The following is a 20,378-nucleotide window of genomic DNA, read 5'->3' on the forward strand; positions in this document are numbered from 1 at the left end:
TCTTTTAGATACTGATGTCCCATAACAGTATTAGCAAGGATGAAAGTGGCGAAAGTGTTGGCAGTATGACACATGGTTTCAGAGACAGTGACTCAGCCGCAGACGAACCTGTGGCAGTTGCTGAAGGCCACGACTTGAATGAGGAACAGTTTCTGGAGTTTCTCATGCAAGACTGGCACTAAGACTTGTCTTTTTCTTCCAAGATATTTTAGTATTCTATGCTAATAGCCAGTACAGCATGTGTGAGTGTGTGTGTGCATGTGTTAGTGTGTGTGTGTGCAGGTGTGTGAGTGTGTGTGTTAGTGTGTGTGTGTAAAACAGCTTGTATGTGTGCAGGTAACACTGATATTGATTCAAAAGAGGATATCCACTGTGCATACACATTTGCCCATTCCAATGAAACAGTGTTTATGGTCATAAACCACATTTGTGAATTTTCTATCATATGAGAAAAACTCACCCCATTTATGTAAGTTGTGAAAAATATGACAAATCAGTCAATAACTTTGCTATATTTTAGTCCAGTCTATTCTTTATAATAACACAACATTTTACAGCTGTATGTGCTTGCATTCTTAATTTATTTATTTTTTCTTGTAACCTATATAAACTGCAAGTAGCAAGTACAGAGAGTATAATGAGGGAAGTCATCGGACAGTTTAAAATGAGTTAAAAAAAAGAAAAAAAAGAAGAAAAAAAAAAAAGAAAGAAAGAAAAAAAAGAAAGGAACAAATAATCTACTTTGTAATGATTAATCAATCTGCCCTGATTAACTTGTGCCAGACAACAGGCTGCACTTGCAATCCCCTTTATCCCAACCCTCTCCACCATCCTGCCCCAGTGCTATTGTTTCCTCACCTGTGACCTTTAAAAATGGAGCATGCTCATTCAGACTTATGTGGAGGCAGACTTTAGTAGTATTCAGCTGAAAATTGCATATGCTTCACATACATCTAGAAACCTCTTCTTGGTTTTCATCTCTGTTCTGAATGTAGTGTTCTCTGTTCAACAGTTAAATCTGGAGACAAATCAGAGAGCTGATGGCATTATTTAAAGCAACCCACCTTCCTTCAAATCGATGCTTGAGAAAATCAAAGAGTGCTTTCTGCATCATGTCAGTGACTTCGTAGCCCTTGAGTGACGGCCCTATTAGCACAACAGGACGCATGGAAGGCACAACTTCATAGGGAGGTATACTTTCAGACTGCAAAAGACACACAAAATGGCATGAAATGAGAGCACAAATATAGATGCTGGAAACATCAATTACATTTAAACTGTAAACATGATCTGACTGGTTGATCAGAGATGTGACTGGCTGATTTGAGATTTGAAATGCAAAGAAGCAAATGGTGTCTGTGCAAACTGGTCAGCCACTCTCTTTTCACTTCCAGAAGGAAGCTTATGTTCTACTTCAGAGCTGAGATGTTGGCAATGGTATTAACCATCAGCTTCTTTTAACTTTAAAGAAGCAACTTGATCTTTCACACTTGATCTATCTTCCTCAAATTTAATTCTTGTGTACACTAAACAAGCACAGATCCATGTTTCCTGATTATGATCTTTAATATTAATATTTTGTTAGACTGAAAGCAAAAGCAACATCCCAAGGGTATGTCTGTTGTTAGTCTTAAAAGTAACAACAAACATTAAAACTAACAGTTTTGTTTCAATGCGAAGCTGTTCTGAACAAGCAATAAATGCTACCAATCATTACAGATCAGCAAAATCCTACAACTGGATGTATAATCTATAGGAATACAGAATTTCATACTACATCAAATACTGTTTCTGTCCGACATATGGGAATATTCCGAACTGCTAAATTCTGTCTGGTTTCAGGAAATCATACCAAAAGCATGCATCTACAAACTCAGTTAACCCTACTGGTGCCAAATTTGAGTCAAGCAAGATAAACAAATATATGTCCATCAATCACATAGGCACCCACCTTTTTGAAGAAAGGTTTGCGTTTCTCCTTGGTTGGTGGTGTAATGCTGGCCTTGCTGGACTTTGAGTTTCCTACGCTGTCACTGTCTTCAGCAACATTGCTTTCCATTCCATTCTGGTTTTCTTCAATGCCTGAAATTACACACAGCCATTTAATCTATCAAGAATTAAAAAAAAAAAAACCCACCAAAAAACCCCACAAACAATCATTGTATCTATCAAGTAAAATGGAAAAGCACAACCCAATAAAAAGACTAAAGTGCAACAAAAATCGGCATATGCACATTTACCTCAACAGAAGCAAGCAGATGTTTCTTGATACCATTAGCTTCAGTTTATAAATAACTGGTGCAAGATTATTAATATGTAACATAAGTTTCCCTGTATTTATCAAAGTTATGATTTATGGTGAAATTAAAGATGTGCAAACCTGATATTAGCATTAAAGTGTCAATGCATAAGCAGCTGGTACAGCAAAAACAAAACCAATTCGATAAAAACCAAACCAAACCAAGAAAACAACAATGTCCCCACTCACACACACACATACAAAACCAACTAAAGTGGAGTGATTTTCACTCTGAACATACCTGGTGTGGGGGGAGTGGAACCCCTTGAATTTGTTGGTCTTGAATTAAGCAAGTTCTCCATATTACCAGAGGAGCTGGTCTTGCTGAAAAGTCAAAAGAAATACAAACAAATTCAATACTCGTCTTCATGCAGCTTGACTGTGCATTAAATAAAGTACCTTCTGAAACAGAGCTGAATCCTAGCTGCCAGGTCTGGCACTGATAAGGCTTTAGACATCAGTGACCTAACTGCCAACTGGATCTGTTCTGCCTCACAGAAACATGACCAAAACTTAAGGCCAGACACGGCAGTGAAATTTTGACCAAATCATGATTTTTTTATGATTTTCGTTTTTTCGCATAATTTGCTTCTTCAACATCTAATCTTTATAGTCATTTTCATATTTTGTACTAAATCGGTCGCAAAAGGTGTTATATTTGCAAATGATAGTTGCTTCCTGATGTTGATTTTGTCTGAATTTTTCAAACATCGTCCAAAAGTGTTGATTTTACACCTTAGCAACGTATACTTTCGTTTCCCGAAGCCTATCATATCGCATATCAACAGAAACAGCGTCATCTTGTGAATGCACAGACCCGGTTCTTTTAGTTGTTGAAACGGACTATAAAACACTGTGAGCGATTTTACACACACACTGTATCGCGCGAACTTTCCCGAGTTTTCCCAAATAAGGGCATAGAGTACTATGACTGTGCAGTTTCATTGATGAGACTGACACCAGTGGAAATTTCAGCCAATCAGATTTCATTCCGCTGGGCTCAGCCAGCCTTCGGGCACGCTCGGCTCCCTCCGTCGAGAAGCCAAAATGGCCGTCCAATAACAACAACATGCTGACATGAAAGTGTTTTTTCTCGTCAATTGTTGATTATTTTGCCAGCTAAGACATCTCCTGGATTCATCATGCCTCGGCATAAGCAAGGAAAGAGACGACTGCACTTGATAGCTGCTGCAAAAGCAAAATGGGCCAAATGTGATGCGGCAGCGACTGAAAGCGTGGCTTCGAAGAAACCTTCGACATCAGACTCTGATAAAAGTGCGTCGAGAAGAAAGATCGAAATCATGAACCCTGTCGCATATAATGGTGAGGTGGAAGACCAGAACTGGACTTTGCTACACGTTTTCCAGCTGACCAGACTGATGAGTGACCTGAGTTGCCCAGAGTGCGGAGAAACGGGACTGTCAGTCAGTGTCCGAGAGAGGGAGAAAGCTGGTTTTGCGGCAAAGCTTGCCATGTGCTGCGATGGCTGTGGTTATGAAAAGTGCGAATTCTCATCCCCACGAACTGGATTCAATGACAAAAAGAATACAGGTTTTGAAGTAAACAACAGGATGACCATGCTGAGCCATGAACTGGGAGGCAGCTACACTGCTCTTCAACCTTCAGCACTGTCATGGGAATACCAGGCATGCATTTGAAAACTTTCCAGGCCCATGACAAGAAAGTAACAGGTATGTTTGTGAGGTTTTTTGATGGTTAAAAAAATCTTTATCTTTAACTGTGCAGTACAAATACACACAAGTGTGCACACATCCCTGCACTGATAACCACTAGTGAAACATTACACTGTCAACCACTGAATCAGTCACTCAGGCAAAGTTTTGCTTGCTCAGTCTTGACTATGATCCATGTGTGTGTGTGTGTGTGTGTGTGTGTGTGTGTGTGTGTGTGTTTGTGTGTGTGTGGTGTGTGTGTGTGTGTGTGTGTGTGTGTGTGTTCATGAATGGGTGAATGCATGTATATCAGTTATGTGTGTAAATTATGCACAGTGTGTGTGTGTGTGTGTGTGTGTGTGTGTGTGTGTGTGTGTGTGTGTGTGTGTGTGTGTGTTTCATTGCAATATTATATATTTATGTATGTGTATATGTGTATGTGTGTGTGATATTTAGACTCATCACCTGAGGAAGGAAAGTAAACGATGTAAATGATATAGTTGTGAGCACAGCACAAATATCTCACAAACATTATGCATTTTTCAGCTGCTGAAATTGAATCAGGGTCAACACTCTTAGAACGCACAGCAGCTACAATCCAGCAGGCGTATGCAGAGACCGATGAAGACCTGCAGGGGGCACTGGATAAAGGTGAAAATCCAGTCATCAATATCAGTGTTTCATATGATGGAACATGGCAAAAGAGAGGATTCACATCACTGTATGGTACGCCACCCTACGACGTCTCAACAACCGAGAGGAGGAGGCCAGGGATCCAGATGCCTACCAAGCAGGAGGACACTAGCTTGTAAGTACCCCCTTCCACTGTGCTCTCCAAAACTGCTCTCATATCAGGAGTATGGGAAAGCCAGACCACTGGAATGTGTCTGCCAATCTGTGTAAACCATTTCACGTTCTTTGTGAATTTGTCATCATGTGAGCTGTGAACTGGATTATTATTGGCCACAAAACACTTCAATTTCAACTTCTTCTACCTGGTGGTTGCTGTGCTGTGGATTGACATGCTGGGTGAGTAAGTTGTACTCTTTTACCACTTGTGCTAAACAACACTCAGCCAGTAAAGTTTCTGTTCTTCTTTCTCCGTTTTCTGGGTTTTCTGTTTTTCGCACTCTACGCACATTTCAAATGGCTAAAACTTTCACAAAAATAAATACAGAGCCTTAAAATTGGGCATGGTGCTTCTTTAAAGTATGGTGCTTAAAAGTACGCATTGCTTTTTTGAAACAAAATGTATAGTTATGTTTTATTTGAATTTTATTTAGAACAATCGGAGCAATATAACTGCGTTGACCAAAAAAAAATTCTCAAAAATATAAATTTGTCATTACATCAAAAAGCTATCCGTACTTTTATAGATATTAACATTCCTAAATTAGGTCAGAAAACAGATTTTGGCTAAGTGCAATTGAAAAAAAGCCTTAGGCTTTTAAAAATGTTTGTTTGGCAGCCATCTTGGACTGTTTCCATGGCAACCGGAGGTCCAAACACCAAAAAAAGAATAGTTTTGAACTTCCCAGTAAATATACTTTCAAAGTGTAATACATTTTAAATTAAGGCAACAAACACCTCTGATATGAACTTTACTGTAGTGTCTGGCCTTAAGCAGCCAATTAATAGCACAATCTAACTGACTGTGTGTCCATCGAGATTGATGATGACCATCGTTGTCATCCAGCTGGGGGATGGGGGGAGGGTGGTGGTGGTGGGGGGTGGGGGGGGGAAGAGTGGGGTGGATGGGGTGGGGGTGGGGGCGAAGGGGGTTGCTCATGAATCTATCTGTGAATGCGCAGATGGCTGAAAAGTCCAATCTGTGCACGAAATGTTCGCTGACAGTTGGGGCAGACAAAGACAGGCACATCATTGTCAGGGAGCTTGTTTGCCCGTGACTTTCTGGCCTGCCTATTCTGAACAGCTGCAGCAGTCCTGTTGGCCTCGCACAACTTGGCGTCTTTGTGCACAGCAGCGCGCCATTTGTCATGGTCCACTGCTGATTCCTCCCAGGAGTCGGGGTTGATATCAAACTCTTTCAGAGAGACTTTCAGAGCATTTCTAAAGCGCTTCTTCTGACCTCCGTGTGATCTCTTCCCTTGTTGCAGCTCACCATAGAAGAGCCTTTTGGGCAGCCGATGGTCTGGCATGCGCACAACGTGTCCAGCCCAGCGAAGCTGGGACTGCATCAGGATGGTGAAGATGCTGGGAAGGGTGGCTTTTGCAAGCACCTCCGTGTCTGGGATCCTGTCTTGCTACTTGATGTTCAGTAGCTTCCTGAGGCATGCTGTGTGGAAGTGGTTCAGCTTCTTGGCGTGTCGTTGGTACACTGTCCAAGTTTCGCAGGCGTACAGTAGTGTGGGGAGAACTACTGCTCTGTAGACCTTAGCTTGGTCTCAAGACCAATGCCTCTTCTGTTCCAGACATTTGCATAGAGTCTGCCAAAGGTTGCGCTTGCTCTTGCAATCCTGATGTTCACTTCATCGTCGATGGTCACATTTCGTGACAGTGTGCGTCCAAGGTATATGAACCGCTCCACCGCACTGAGTCTCTGACCGTTGACTGTGATGTTGGGCTCAACGTGGGGTTTCCCTGGGGCTGGCTGATGGAGAACTTCAGTTTTCCTCGTGCTGATGGTAAGGCTGAAGTTCCTGTTGGCAGTGGCAAACTTGTCAACGCTGAGTTGCACATCAGCTTCAGATCCAGCGTTGAGGGCACAATCATCAGCAAACAAAAAGTCTCTGATGATGTCTGTCATGACCTTCGGTTTTGCTTGAAGCCTTCTGAGGTTAAACAGCTTGCCATCTGTTCGGTACTTTAGGCCGATTCCAACATCGCCATCACTGAAGGCATCAGTAAGCATTGCAGAGAACATGAGGCTGAACAGTGTTGGAGCCAGGACGCAGCCTTGCTTGACACCATTTGTGACAGGAAAAGGAGCAGATGTTTCCCCATTGTCCTGGACTCGAGCCTGCATGCCTTCATGGAACTGGCTGACCAAGGAAATAAATTTCCGAGGGCATCCGTACTTGGCCATGATCTTCCACAGTCCCTCTCTACTCACGGTGTCAAAGGCCTTAGTGAGGTCGACATAGGTGGAGAACAGATCAGCATTTTGCTCCTGACATGTCTCTTGCAGCTGCCTTGCAGCAAACACCATGTCGGTGGTTCCGCGCTCTTTCTGGAATCCACACTGGCTCTCAGGCAAATGACCTTGGTCAAGGTGTGCTGTGAGGCGGTTTAGTAGGATCCTGGCAAGTATCTTGCCTGTGATGGAGAGCAAGGAAATGCCCCGATGGTTATCACAGGCTTGCCGGTTCCCCTTTCGCTTGTACAAGTGAATGATAGACGCATCTTTGAAATCCTGGGGATCGTCTCTTCTTTCCACATGAGTGAGTACAGCTCATGGAGCTTCTCAATCAGCACAGTGCCTCCATCCTTGTAGACCTCTGCTGGTATGGAGTCTGATCCAGGTGCTTTGCCACTGGATAGCAGACGGATTGCTTTCTGGGTCTCAAAAAGTGTTGGCGGATTGTCCAGTGCTTTGTTGATGGGGACTTGTGGGAGACGGTCTATGGCTTCATCATTTATGGAGGAAGGGCGATTTAAGACACTGTTGAAGTGCTCAGCCCAGCGTTCATGAATTTCCTCCTTCTCGGTGATCAAGGTATTCCCATCTGCACTGAGGAGGGGGGATGATCCTGAGGATGTGGGGCTGTAGACTTCTTTTAAGGCATCATAGAACCTCTTCATATCGTGCCTGTCAGCATATCCCTGGATCTCGTCTGCTTTGTCACTCAGCCACTTATCCTGCATCTGACGTAACATTTGCTGAACAGTCCTGCAGATGGCATTGTACACATCCTTTTTTGATGTGGACTTTGGGTTGCTCAGGTAGGCTTGATGCAGACGGCGTTTCTCATCCAGAAGCTGCTTGATTTCATCACAGTTTTCATCAAACCAGTCTCTGTGCTTTCTGGTCATGCATCCCAGGGTCTCTGAAGCTGTACTATAGATCACTTCACGCAGGGTCCTCCAGTCAGACTCCACATTCTGGTTGTCCAGAGAGGCAGATTCCAGACGATCTTCCAGCAGCTCCACAAAGGTCTGTTTGATGGTGATGTTTTTCAGCTTAGTGATGTTGAGACGTTTTGAAGCCTTCTGGCCTTGGGGGCGTCTCTTGGGTTGGATTCGAATATTCAGCTTTGCGACTAAAAGGCGATGGTCTGTCCAACACTTGGCGCCACACATGGTCTTTGTCACATGTACATCTTGCCTATCCCTTTTCCTGACGATGACGTAATCGATGAGATGCCAATGCTTTGAGCGAGGGTGCATCCATGACGTCCTGTTACGGGTAGGGAGGCAGAAAACTGTTGGTTATCAGCAGTTCGTGCTCTGCACAGGTCTGAAGCAAAAGCAATCCATTTGGGTTGCAGTGGCCCACGCTGTGCTTTCCAATCACTCCATCCCAGGAGATGTAGTCAGCCAACTCTAGCACTGAAGTCCCCAAGAATGATGAGCTTGTCTGCTTTCGGGAAAGCAGCAATGACAGAGTGAAGGTCCTCGTAGAACTTCGGCTTCACTTCATCCGGGTTGGTCATGGTTGGGGTGTAGGCACAGACAATGGCGAGGTGCTTCTGGCCAGATGCAAGTGGGAGTTTCATGGTCATAAGCCTATCGTTGACTCCCTTTGGGATTCCAGCTAGCTTGCTGACAAGTGCTGTTTTTACTGCAAAACCAATGCCAGCCTCACGTCGCTCTTCGCTTCCTCGTCCACTCCAGAAGAAGGTGTAACCAGATCCCTGTTCATTGAGCTCGCCTTCACCTGCAAGCCAAGTCTCACTCAAGGCTGCGATGTCGATGTTGTATCTGGCGAGTTCGGATGCAACTAGTGCTGTTCTCCTTTGGGGTCTGTCCGCATCATCTCTGTCCAGGACAGTCCTTATGTTCCAAGCACCAATGGTGAGAGGAACGATCCTTGTTTTTTTCTTTTCTTTCTCTTTGTTTCGACCGCTGATGCAGGGTCCCTGCCAGCCGCGGTATGCTGGCCAGGGTGATATGGAGCAGGCAATTTTTAGGGCACCTTTTCTAGCCCCTTCCTCATGCCAGGGAGGTGAGCAATGCATTCCTAAAGAGGGCTGCTCAGACGCTCAGATGGCTGCCGAACTCCATCGCTGCTCCTGTCGATGAAGAACGACCCTATGGCCTGAGCCGCCTGCGTGCAGGTCTGCAGCTGCGACTGCCAGTGTACCCACACCTGTCATTTCGTCGCTCGCCTGTCGCCACAGGACTTGGGGGTGATAAAAGGATGAAGGATGAAAGGCCATTAAGGATGACTGATGACTTGCGCGATGAGTTTGTTTAAAGTGAAGAGGAGCTGCGCAACGTTGACCTCACTCTCTCATCTGGGTTCACCAATTTCCAGTGGCAAGACTAAGTCGAGATGACTGGAGGATGAGCACGGATGCAGTGGATGACTAAGATATCCTTTCGGAGTCTCATCTTGCTCTCTGCACTCCACAGTGCGTTGCTGTAACCGCCTTCCTCTCCGTTGAACCGATAGTATCTTCCGCAGATTCTGCCGGATCCAGACTTCGCATGCATGGGTAGACACACCCCGGGGGGCCAACTGCGTGTGGCATGCACACAGCATGGTGGAGCTAGATTGCCATCGGTGGCTCTCCTGAGCCGACGCCCTTTTATGGATCTCGTTTTTAATTCCATAAGGGTGTCTAGCCACCTGCCTCACCAGTCCTGGAAGGGAGCAGTGGGAGTGCCAGTTTAGTCGCCGGCAACCCAACTTGACCCTGAACAGGTTGTACTGGATTACAGGTTACCAGTAGCAGATCTAATGACCTGACCTGACTGAAGTCACAGCAGTAATGTTACTATTATTTTTTCTGACCTTTCAAATACTTCTGCTCTGCTAGCCAAACTGAACAGCTTAAAGTGACGGTCATCATTCAATTTCTTTTTAATAACTACTTCTATTTTTGTATCAAATATGAAATCAGTTTGAAACTGGTCTGATCAGAGTGACTCTCTTAAACCAACCTGGAAATTCCAATTATTTAAAGGAGCAAACTTTTCTAACCCACACTAACACACTCATGTCATAAACTCATTAACAACTCAACCTTGTTGAAATGAAATCAGTTTAGCATGACCTGAAGTGCTATAAGTACTTTTCATGTACTTAAGGCCAGACACGGTAATGAAATTTTGACCAAATCATGATTTTTTATGATTTTCGTTTTTTCGCATAATTTGCTTCTTCAACATCTAATCTTTATAGTCATTTTCATATTTTGTACTAAATCGGTCGCAAAAGGTGTTATATTTGCAAATGAAAGTTGCTTCCTGATGTTGATTTTGTCTGAATTTTTCAAACATCGTCCGAAAGTGTTGATTTTACACCTTAGCAACGTATACTTTCATTTCCCGAAGCCTATCATATCGCATATCAACAGAAACAGCGTCATCTTGTGAATGCACAGACCCGGTTCTTTTAGTTGTTGAAACGGACTATAAAACACTGTGAGCGATTTTACACACACACCGTATCGCGCGAACTTTCCCGAGTTTTCCCAAATAAGGGCATAGAGTACTATGACTGTGCAGTTTCATTGATGAGACTGACACCAGTGGAAATTTCAGCCAATCAGATTTCATTCCGCTGGGCTCAGCCAGCCTTCGGGCACGCTCGGCTCCCTCCGTCGAGAAGCCAAAATGGCCGTCCAATAACAACAACATGCTGACATGAAAGTGTTTTTTCTCGTCAGTTGTTGATTATTTTGCCAGCTAAGACATCTCCTGGATTCATCATGCCTCGGCATAAGCAAGGAAAGAGACGATTGCACTTGATAGCTGCTGCAAAAGCAAAATGGGCCAAATGTGATGCGGCAGCGACTGAAAGCGTGGCTTCGAAGAAACCTTCGACATCAGACTGATAAAAGTGCGTCGAGAAGAAAGATCGAAATCATGAACCCTGTCGCATATAATGGTGAGGTGGAAGACCAGAACTGGACTTTGCTACACGTTTTCCAGCTGACCAGACTGATGAGTGACCTGAGTTGCCCAGAGTGCGGAGAAACGGGACTGTCAGTCAGTGTCCGAGAGAGGGAGAAAGCTGGTTTTGCGGCAAAGCTTGCCATGTGCTGTGATGGCTGTGGTTATGAAAAGTGCGAATTCTCATCCCCACGAACTGGATTCAATGACAAAAAGAACACAGGTTTTGAAGTAAACAACAGGATGACCATGCTGAGCCATGAACTGGGAGGCAGCTACACTGCTCTTCAAACCTTCAGCACTGTCATGGGAATACCAGGCATGCATTTGAAAACTTTCCAGGCCCATGACAAGAAAGTAACAGGTATGTTTGTGAGGTTTTTTTGATGGTTAAAAAAATCTTTATCTTTAACTGTGCAGTACAAATACACACAAGTGTGCACACATCCCTGCACTGATAACCACTAGTGAAACATTACACTGTCAACCACTGAATCAGTCACTCAGGCAAAGTTTTGCTTGTTCAGTCTTGACTATGATCCATGTGTGTGTGTGTGTGTGTGTGTGTGTGTGTGTGGTGTGTGTGGTGTGTGTGTGTGTGTGTGTGTTCATGAATGGTTGAATGCATGTATATCAGTTATGTGTGTAAATTATGCACAGTGTGTGTGTGTGTGTGTGTATGTGTGTGTGTGTGTGTGTGTGTGTGTGTGTGTGTGTGTGTTTCATTGCAATATTATATATTTATGTATGTGTATATGTGTATGTGTGTGTGATATTTAGACTCATCACCTGAGGAAGGAAAGTAAACTATGTAAATGATATAGTTGTGAGCACAGCACAAATATCTCACAAACATTATGCATTTTTCAGCTGCTGAAATTGAATCAGGGTCAACACTCTTAGAACGCTCAGCAGCTACAATCCAGCAGGCGTATGCAGAGACCGATGAAGACCTGCAGGGGGCACTGGATAAAGGTGAAAATCCAGTCATCAATATCAGTGTTTCATATGATGGAACATGGCAAAAGAGAGGATTCACATCACTGTATGGTACGCCACCCTACGACGTCTCAACAACCGAGAGGAGGCGGCCAGGGATCCAGATGCCTACCAAGCAGGAGGACACTAGCTTGTAAGTACCCCCTTCCACTGTGCTCTCCAAAACTGCTCTCATATCAGGAGTATGGGAAAGCTAGACCACTGGAATGTGTCTGCCAATCTGTGTAAACCATTTCACGTTCTTTGTGAATTTGTCATCATGTGAGCTGTGAACTGGATTATTATTGGCCACAAAACACTTCAATTTCAACTTCTTCTCTTACCTGGTGGTTGCTGTGCTGTGGATTGACATGCTGGGTGAGTAAGTTGTACTCTTTTACCACTTGTGCTAAACAACACTCAGCCAGTAAAGTTTCTGTTCTTCTTTCTCCGTTTTCTGGGTTTTCTGTTTTTCGCACTCTACGCACATTTCAAATGGCTAAAACTTTCACAAAAATAAACACAGAGCCTTCAAATTTGGCATGGTGCTTCTTTAAAGTATGGTGCTTAAATGTACGCATTGCTTTTTGGAAACAAAATGTATAGTTATGTTTTATTTTAATTTTATTTAGAACAATCGGTGCAATATAACTGCGTTGACCAAAAAAAATTCTCAAAAATATAAATTTGTCATTACATCAAAAAGCTATCCGTACTTTTATAGATATTAACATTCCTAAACTAGATCAGAAAACAGATTTTGGCTAAGTGCAATTGAAAAAAAGCCTTAGGCTTTTAAAAATTTTTGTTTGGCAGCCATCTTGGACTGTTTCCATGGCAACCGGAGGTCCAAACACCAAAAAAAGAATAGTTTTGAACTTCCCAGTAAATATACTTTCAAAGTGTAATACATTTTAAATTAAGGCAACAAACACCTCTGATATGAACTTTACTGTAGTGTCTGGCCTTAAGTGGTACGACTGATTTTTCTGAAAAAATACAAAGCAATACCAGGAGGAAGAAGTCCAAATACAGAATGGTGACTGACATATATACATGTATTAACCCTTAACCTCACTTTTTTTTATATATATATATATATAACTTCTTTTTCCATGTCCTTCTTGCAGCTACAAAGATTAGTGTCAAACTCCACCTTGAATAAAGCTTTCCCCCAGAACGGCTTCCTCCGCCATGATGCCCTTTGAGGTTCTCTAGCTTGGCTGGACTGGGGATGAACCGCAGGTCACAGCCTTCCTTCACCAGCCGACCAATCCACCAGTCATTGTTAAATTTCTGCAACAAACGATCAGTCTCATTATATATTTTTATGTGAGACAGTCAGTCGTGTCTGACTCGGATCACCAGAGCAGCAGAGGAGGCAACTGCCGTTCAAAAATATCTGGGTTAGAATTTGATTACAGTGGAGAGTGTCTTGCCCAAGTTACACCCGCACTCTCATGTCCAAGAAGGTGTTAGGACAGTCGGCGTTGGGATGGTTCCCAAAGGCCAACTAGCCCCCAAGGCTGTAGCACTAAGAGCCAGTGCAATCTTGCCTCCTAGTTTAAGAGTCATAGTTCTTCACAAAAGACTAAGCTGTGAATGACTTAACACTGCAATGAAGAAACCATTGATCATACGGTTCTCACTTTTTTATGATATATCTATGCACATTTATACAAAACAAACTAGACGTGTGCCTGAGTGTGTGTGCGAGTGTGTGTGTGTGTGCATCAATGCTGTGCATGAGTGAATAAATTCCAGTTAAGTGTGTGTGTGTGTGTGTGTGTGTGTGTGTGTGTGTGTGTGTGTGTGTGTGTGTGTGTGTGTGTGTGTGTGTGTGTGTGTGTGTGTGTGTGTGTAAGTGTGCACCAGAGAATGGGTGCATTTTTTCTCATTTTCAGATACAGCCAGTTTTGCCGAGACAAACCTCTCGTTCCGTTTTTCATTCTTTTGACTTCTAATCTTTATTTCTTCAGGTTTTCTTCACCTTCACTGAAAAATAAAGACTGCTACTGTCAGTTTAATGACTGTCTCCAGTTTCAACCAAGACAAAGAGGAGCAGTGAATGGAGCAAACTCAAAATAATCCTTGTAACTACTTCCAATCACTTCACTAATTGATGCCTCTTAAAAGACTGCACTGGTCACAAGTACTGAAGACATGTGCATATCTATGGCTTACCTCCTTGATATGCAGATAGTCCCTGACTCCAAAGGACACTGCATATCCATGGACAGGAGAGTCATCATCCGCTGACCCGTCATAAGAAACATTGGTCCGAACAGCAAATGCCACTGGTTTCGACTGTCAACAACACATAGGAGTCGTCAAGTTCTTAATCACATTCAAATCTTTTTATGGATGAGCAACAACAGAATAAAACAAGCAAACCCCTCCCACACCCACCCAAAAAAAACCATGTTACCACCACCATCATATAAGCAGTCATTACAAGGTTCATATCAGACGTGGTGTTGTAAGGGTGTGTACTTTGTGTAGTTTCTGAAGTGATCGTAACAAGTTTCTTAGAAAAGACCCATGTCAAAAATCCTGATCACAAACACATGCGCATATACACATAATCTTTTGGACATAGTTCCATAGCTTGATGACACCTGAAATTGTCAAACAAGTTAATTTTGTAATGAAATGCCTTAGAAACCTATGTTATTACATGCTGTGTTAATGTTACTATCACCTGCCACAGAAAACTTAACTGATTAGACAGTTCACTGCCATTGACAACTTTCATCGATATCAAGGTCATGTTAATCAGACCTTTTCTCAAATTGACTGAGTTTGAAGTGAGAAAGTCCACTGTGTTAGTTTGACACGAACTGAATTCTGTGACTCAGAGCATTGAGTCAAAGATATTTGGCACTGGGAAGTGTTTTTCAAACAGGAACTTGGCAGCGAAAGAGTTAAAGTAGCACATGAAAGGCAATCAACCTACTCCCAAGTGAAAACCAACAACTAGATTAAGCCTCACATTTTGTGGTTAAAAAAGTCATGGCAGAAGAATAACTGCCTGCCAAAATCAATCCAGTATCAAAAACATCTGCTATCATAAACGGCAATGCAGAAAGTGCTGAAAAGGCACATCTGCAAAATAATGGTATAAAAAAAAAAATATAACACTCCATGTGTTTGTTCTGATGCTCATAATGCCATGTGTTCCCAGTATGATCAAAAGTTTGCACTAAATGTACTGTTTGTCATATGCAAATTATTTTGGGACAACAATTAATCACATGAAAAGTCAGCTCCTGTCATGTTAAGGCTCTAACAGAAGGAAACGAAACCTCAAGTACGTGTTTATGTGGCATGACATTCACCCACTCAAGTCAGAGTGATATGAGTGGGACAAAAAGTTTATACAGACTTTTTCATTCCTCTTGTGCTTCAATACATTTAATTTGGTCATTATTTAAAGCACTGGAGAGAAGCTGATGAAGACCACAAACTTCCAGATTAGGTTCAGACAATTATCTGAAGTACTGAAAGAACAACGATGAAAACAATGGAGTAAACTTCCTGATTTGATTTCAACAGTCACTAGTTGAGCGAATGAAATGAAGTGATAAAGGCAAAAGACTTCTATATGACATAGATAGTTAAGTACTGAAGTGGAAGTGACAATGACAATAAAATTCTGGCGTTTGTTTGGCAGTGTCACCAGTCATGACACAGTCCAGCACAAACAGTGTTTAATGGATCACTCTGACAATCACAATGCGAAATTCAGTCAGCAAATGCTGTGACTCTTTCCATAAGCCTCGTGCAGATCTGTAAAGGCATGCTGTTAAAAAACACCGGCAGAAAAAGTACCTTAGCTTTTTCTAGTTGTTGTAAAGCTTGTCGCTCTGTTGCCCGACGAAGCGCTTCCCGCTCTTCATCCAGTGATATATCTGATGATGGCTGGCTATAGTTGGAGTCAGCAGAACCCTGAAACACACCAAGACAACTTACATAGTAATCCAGCACTATCACACCAAGAAAAAACACATCACATGCACTTCCTCATGCACAGTCAACACGTTTCCATTGAATCAAAGCCTCAATGTAGGGATTTTGTCCTCGCATTTAAACAATTCTTTAAGTATCAATGAATTCTGAACTGTCCAAAAGATCATAAGGAAGGTGAAAACAGGAGAAAATATACCAAAAAAGAAAAAAAAGAAAAGAAAAAAAAAGAACAATTGCCTTGGTTCTGTTAAGATGTGCGATAATATGATTCAAACATATTTCTTGGAGGAGTTGGAAATCACACATTCAGTCAGCAGGCTTCATGCATGTTTCTATAATAAACCAATCAATTAATCTGTTCTCTCCATATGGACCTAATATTTGTATAATTTATACAAATATTAATGAATGCCTGCAAATACACATGATGTATACATGTATGTATGCATGCTCTCTTTCTCATCTGGTTTACTAAATCTGCAATTAGTAATGACATTATCATGTGACATCTTTCTCTTTTCTCTTTAATTTTGTTGATTAAATCTGTAATGTATTATGATACCATCAACATACATTTCTTTCTCTTTGTTGGTATTACTTTATTTTGATCCTTGCTTTTCTTTTCTTTTCTTTTTTGCTTCATGGCTGGATGAAAAAGTAAAAAGTATGTTTATACCTTATCCCTGTATAAAACATTTACTTGTCACATGTTCATTTGTTTTCTTTAATACACACACAGACACACACAGACTCTCACACACACATGCATGCACAAATATGCACACATGAATGCATGAAAAACTCATTAGATTATACAAATGCATTTTAGTCTGTTTATTTTTTTTACAGGCTCACACACATACATGCATACACACAAATACACATGAATGCATGCATGGAAATATCCTCATTATATTCATAATACCCTCTCTCTATATCCCCCCCCCCCCTCAACACACACTCAAAGGCACTACCCTGTCTCCAAAAGTTTTCCCTTTCAGTTCCACTTGTCCAGAATGATAATGTGAATTGCCATCCAAATCAATGCTTATCGCATGCAAAGCCGGCTTTTCAAAAGCGGCAGATAAAAGGAAGATGGTTTACTAAGTGGGGAAAGACAAATCTGCTTGTTATATTTTATAATATAAATAATCATTTTTAACATTCTACTCAAGACACTGAACTGGGACATGAAATCACAAACTGATATATATATATATACATACACACACACAATATGTGCAATTGTTTTAAGAATTTTACACAGCCTACACTGACATGAATCAGTTCAAGAGCAATTGCAGGGTTTTCATTTTGTGGTGCTTACTACACACACACACACTCACCCCCCCCCCCCCTCCTCCTCCAACTCCCTTCCCTCTCTCATTCTCTCTCCAACATATGCAGTGTCACAAATCTGTACAGCTACAGCATGTCATAAAACAAGGCAATTGCATACTTATAAAGGTTCATACCATTCGTTGATCATGAACAAATTCACACAAGCTTTAGTTGGTCGCAACTTTGAAAATTAATCAAATTCAAAGACTAAGCAAATCTCATCTCCGTCAAACACATGCACCATGGCACATAACTGTTATCATCTAGAGCTGTGCAGAGACAGACAGACTGATTCAGAGTAAACATGATGGAAAATAAATGAATGGGAAAACCATAAGCTTATTCTTCATCAGCTTAACTAATTCTCATAAAGTGCTCAATTCTTTATAATAATATAAGATTATCCACCTTCTCTCTCTCTAAATGTATTTCGAGTTGAATTTTGCTTAGAAATTTAGACCAATTTTCTACAGATGTCTGAACTGTCAACAATGTCACATCTTGGTGCATTTCATGTAGACACTCAAATTGGCATTATTTTCAAACGTAGACCAAACTCTGACGTTCAGCTCTGGCAATTGTTTGCCAAACCCAACCAAAATATGAAAAGTGGGTCTTCAGCACTGTCTGTCTGACCTTTGCACACACATGCATGCACATATACACGATTGCATAGATGTATGCATGTGTGCAACATAAAATTCATGATCTTTTGTCACTCAGGCTCTGGCTTGGAGTTTCATGGTAATATTTTTCTACCCTCTTTCCCCTTTCATAAGCATTTGAAACACTGCTTCTAAAAAGTAAAAACAAAAAAAGGGAGGTGTGTGTGTGTGTGTGTGTGGGGGGGGGGGGGGGGTACCTTGGAATTATTTTGATCAGGTCATACCTTGTCAGATCACCTCACACCCCCAAGAAAATGAAACTCATGCCATCACAAGAGGACTAAAAGATAAACACACACACGCACACACACACACACACACATATATATATATATATACACATACAAAATGATCAGTCCAAAAAAATGAACCAGAGAATAATTTTCTTTAATGTTTTACTCAAGCAAGCATATGATGATTCTCACACTCAAACAACCCATGACAGACAAGAAATGTGAAAGCAGCATTGTTAAATTATGCAAGTAAGACAAATAACAAAAGCATATTCACCACCACTGATTCAATATCACTGAGTCCGGACAATATCTTCCTCAGACGCCCCATTTTGCCTTGCTCTGCATCATGCATTATGCACCACCTCCAACAACAATATCCACACACTCAGCAAAAAAACACAACTGCCAGAAAACACCCTGCACTACAATCCAGTGTGAAGCCCAGATCCCTTCAGCTGCTGGTGTGCTGGGGTTGCCTGACTGCAGAGCCCCCCCGGCAGTGTCTTCATTGTCACCTGTGTAATGTTTTGATCTGCCACTAATGCCCAAGTGATGTCATCTCCACTTTGTTTGTCCCCTGCCCTGTCCCGCTCCTCCCCGTCTTGTCACCGTCCCCACAGTGACCCAGCTCATCAAGCCATCAGCACACTGCCAGCACCCACATCAGGCCCACACCAACCACACATACTTCCAACACACACAGCCTATGTGCAGTCAACAGTGTCATTATGTTAGTCCTCCTTTGACAGGCTCCATTAGTGCACAGACATTAATAATGCCACCAGCGAGCAACATCCCATAATGTTATGCGCTGAACAGGTTGGGTAGAATCGAGGCCGAGCATGCGTGCCTCAAACACTGGGAATCCCAGCTGACAGCCACACACACACACACTCACAGAGCCGGATCAATACTTGTGTCTGATGCATTCTCTTACATTCCAGAATGGATGTCAACAGTCACAATGCACAATCAGCAGCCCTTCATCTCCAGGGAATAACATGCACGATGGATCACTTCACTTCTCATGATCACCAAAGGCCAAATCTACCATTATCATGCAGTCTGCTCAAACTGCCTTGGCAACTCCAAACTAACACTTCAAATCCCAAGAACATTTTAGAATTGTTAGGTCACAAATAAATATTGTGTGTCATAATCAGAGAGAAAGATAGATGGGGGTGTGGGAGGAGATAGGAGTGAGGGCGTTAGGGGGGGGGGGGGGGGGGAGGAGGAAGAAAGAGAGAGACGGAGACAGGGAGACTGAGAACAAAGAATGTCAATGGGGTCTGCTGTGTGAATCAATAAAATAACAGAGCAACACTGTAAACATCACTCTCATACTACAGTTATTCTGTAGTTTTGTAATTGGCATATGTCTGACTGTTAGGTCAAAACAAAGCAGGTAGGTATCTGTGGTGTATGTCTATTACTAGGTCAAAACAAGTAAGTATCTGGTCAAAGGAGTTCACAATTTAATGTACATGTATTTTCATTATGACAGATGTTCTGAGAGTCTGAAATTACTTGATTACACAGCTTGATCATGTGATACATGGCATGGGGATTGAGGAGGTGGCAGTGGATTGTTTATGCATAAAATTTCAGGCCATTACCCTCACTTTAGAACATGAATTACAAAAAAAACAAACAAAAAAAAACAAACAAAAAAAAACAAACCAACAACAAAAAAACAAACAAAAAACCCCCACCTTTAAAAGGCTTTTATATCCTCTCCTCCCTCCACTCTAGTTGGACAATCATTCTATACAGTTATGTACTTACACAGCAGAGTAAATTATATCTTGCATTAAACTGCCTAAACTAGGATCACAGGGAACAGGGGGTAGTAAGAGAGCCAGGGACAGCTCTGCGTTTTTATAACCCTTCTTTATAATGGAGTCTGTTTTTTGTTTTTCCCTTTTTTTTTTCTTTTTTAACACACTCTCTGATGTTTGCCGTAAGGTTTTCAATGAAAAAGCTACCCTTCAAAATGGGAGTTAAGACTGAGATTTGACAATAATCGAATGATACGAACTTGAATACTTCATCAATGTTCCTAAGCAGTATGTATCAGTTGCTTGCCTATACTAGTTACTATGGAAGGTCTGTTGGGTCCTGATATCAACTACAACAGATGTGGTCCAATCAGTTTTGCAACACTCTCCCTTTGTTGGTTCAGACACAACCAAACAGG

At 42.0% G+C, this 20,378-nt stretch overlaps 2 protein-coding genes across 3 annotated transcripts in view; one reads left to right on the plus strand and one right to left on the minus strand.

Moving 5' to 3' along the window:
- Positions 1-20,378, minus strand: part of LOC143283400 (voltage-dependent L-type calcium channel subunit beta-1-like) — a 48,170-nt gene that overhangs the window by 16,208 nt on the left and 11,584 nt on the right. For both annotated transcript variants that reach the window (XM_076589627.1, XM_076589618.1), the window contains 6 exons: positions 15,802-15,918; positions 14,155-14,277; positions 13,127-13,266; positions 2,541-2,623; positions 1,952-2,082; positions 1,065-1,204 (listed from right to left, as the gene is read on the minus strand). In XM_076589627.1, the coding sequence (XP_076445742.1) occupies positions 1,065-1,204; positions 1,952-2,082; positions 2,541-2,623; positions 13,127-13,266; positions 14,155-14,277; positions 15,802-15,918 (734 nt within the window). The remainder of the gene's footprint in view (positions 1-1,064; positions 1,205-1,951; positions 2,083-2,540; positions 2,624-13,126; positions 13,267-14,154; positions 14,278-15,801; positions 15,919-20,378) is intronic.
- LOC143283413 (uncharacterized) lies at positions 2,829-4,954 on the plus strand. Its single transcript, XM_076589641.1, has 2 exons — positions 2,829-3,990; positions 4,519-4,954. Exons 1-2 carry the CDS (start codon positions 3,933-3,935, stop codon positions 4,782-4,784), a joined length of 324 nt encoding a protein of 107 aa, XP_076445756.1. The 5' UTR covers positions 2,829-3,932; the 3' UTR covers positions 4,785-4,954.

This window comes from Babylonia areolata, chromosome 1, assembly GCF_041734735.1.
Source record: "Babylonia areolata isolate BAREFJ2019XMU chromosome 1, ASM4173473v1, whole genome shotgun sequence".
Classification (NCBI taxonomy): domain Eukaryota; kingdom Metazoa; phylum Mollusca; class Gastropoda; order Neogastropoda; family Buccinidae; genus Babylonia; species Babylonia areolata.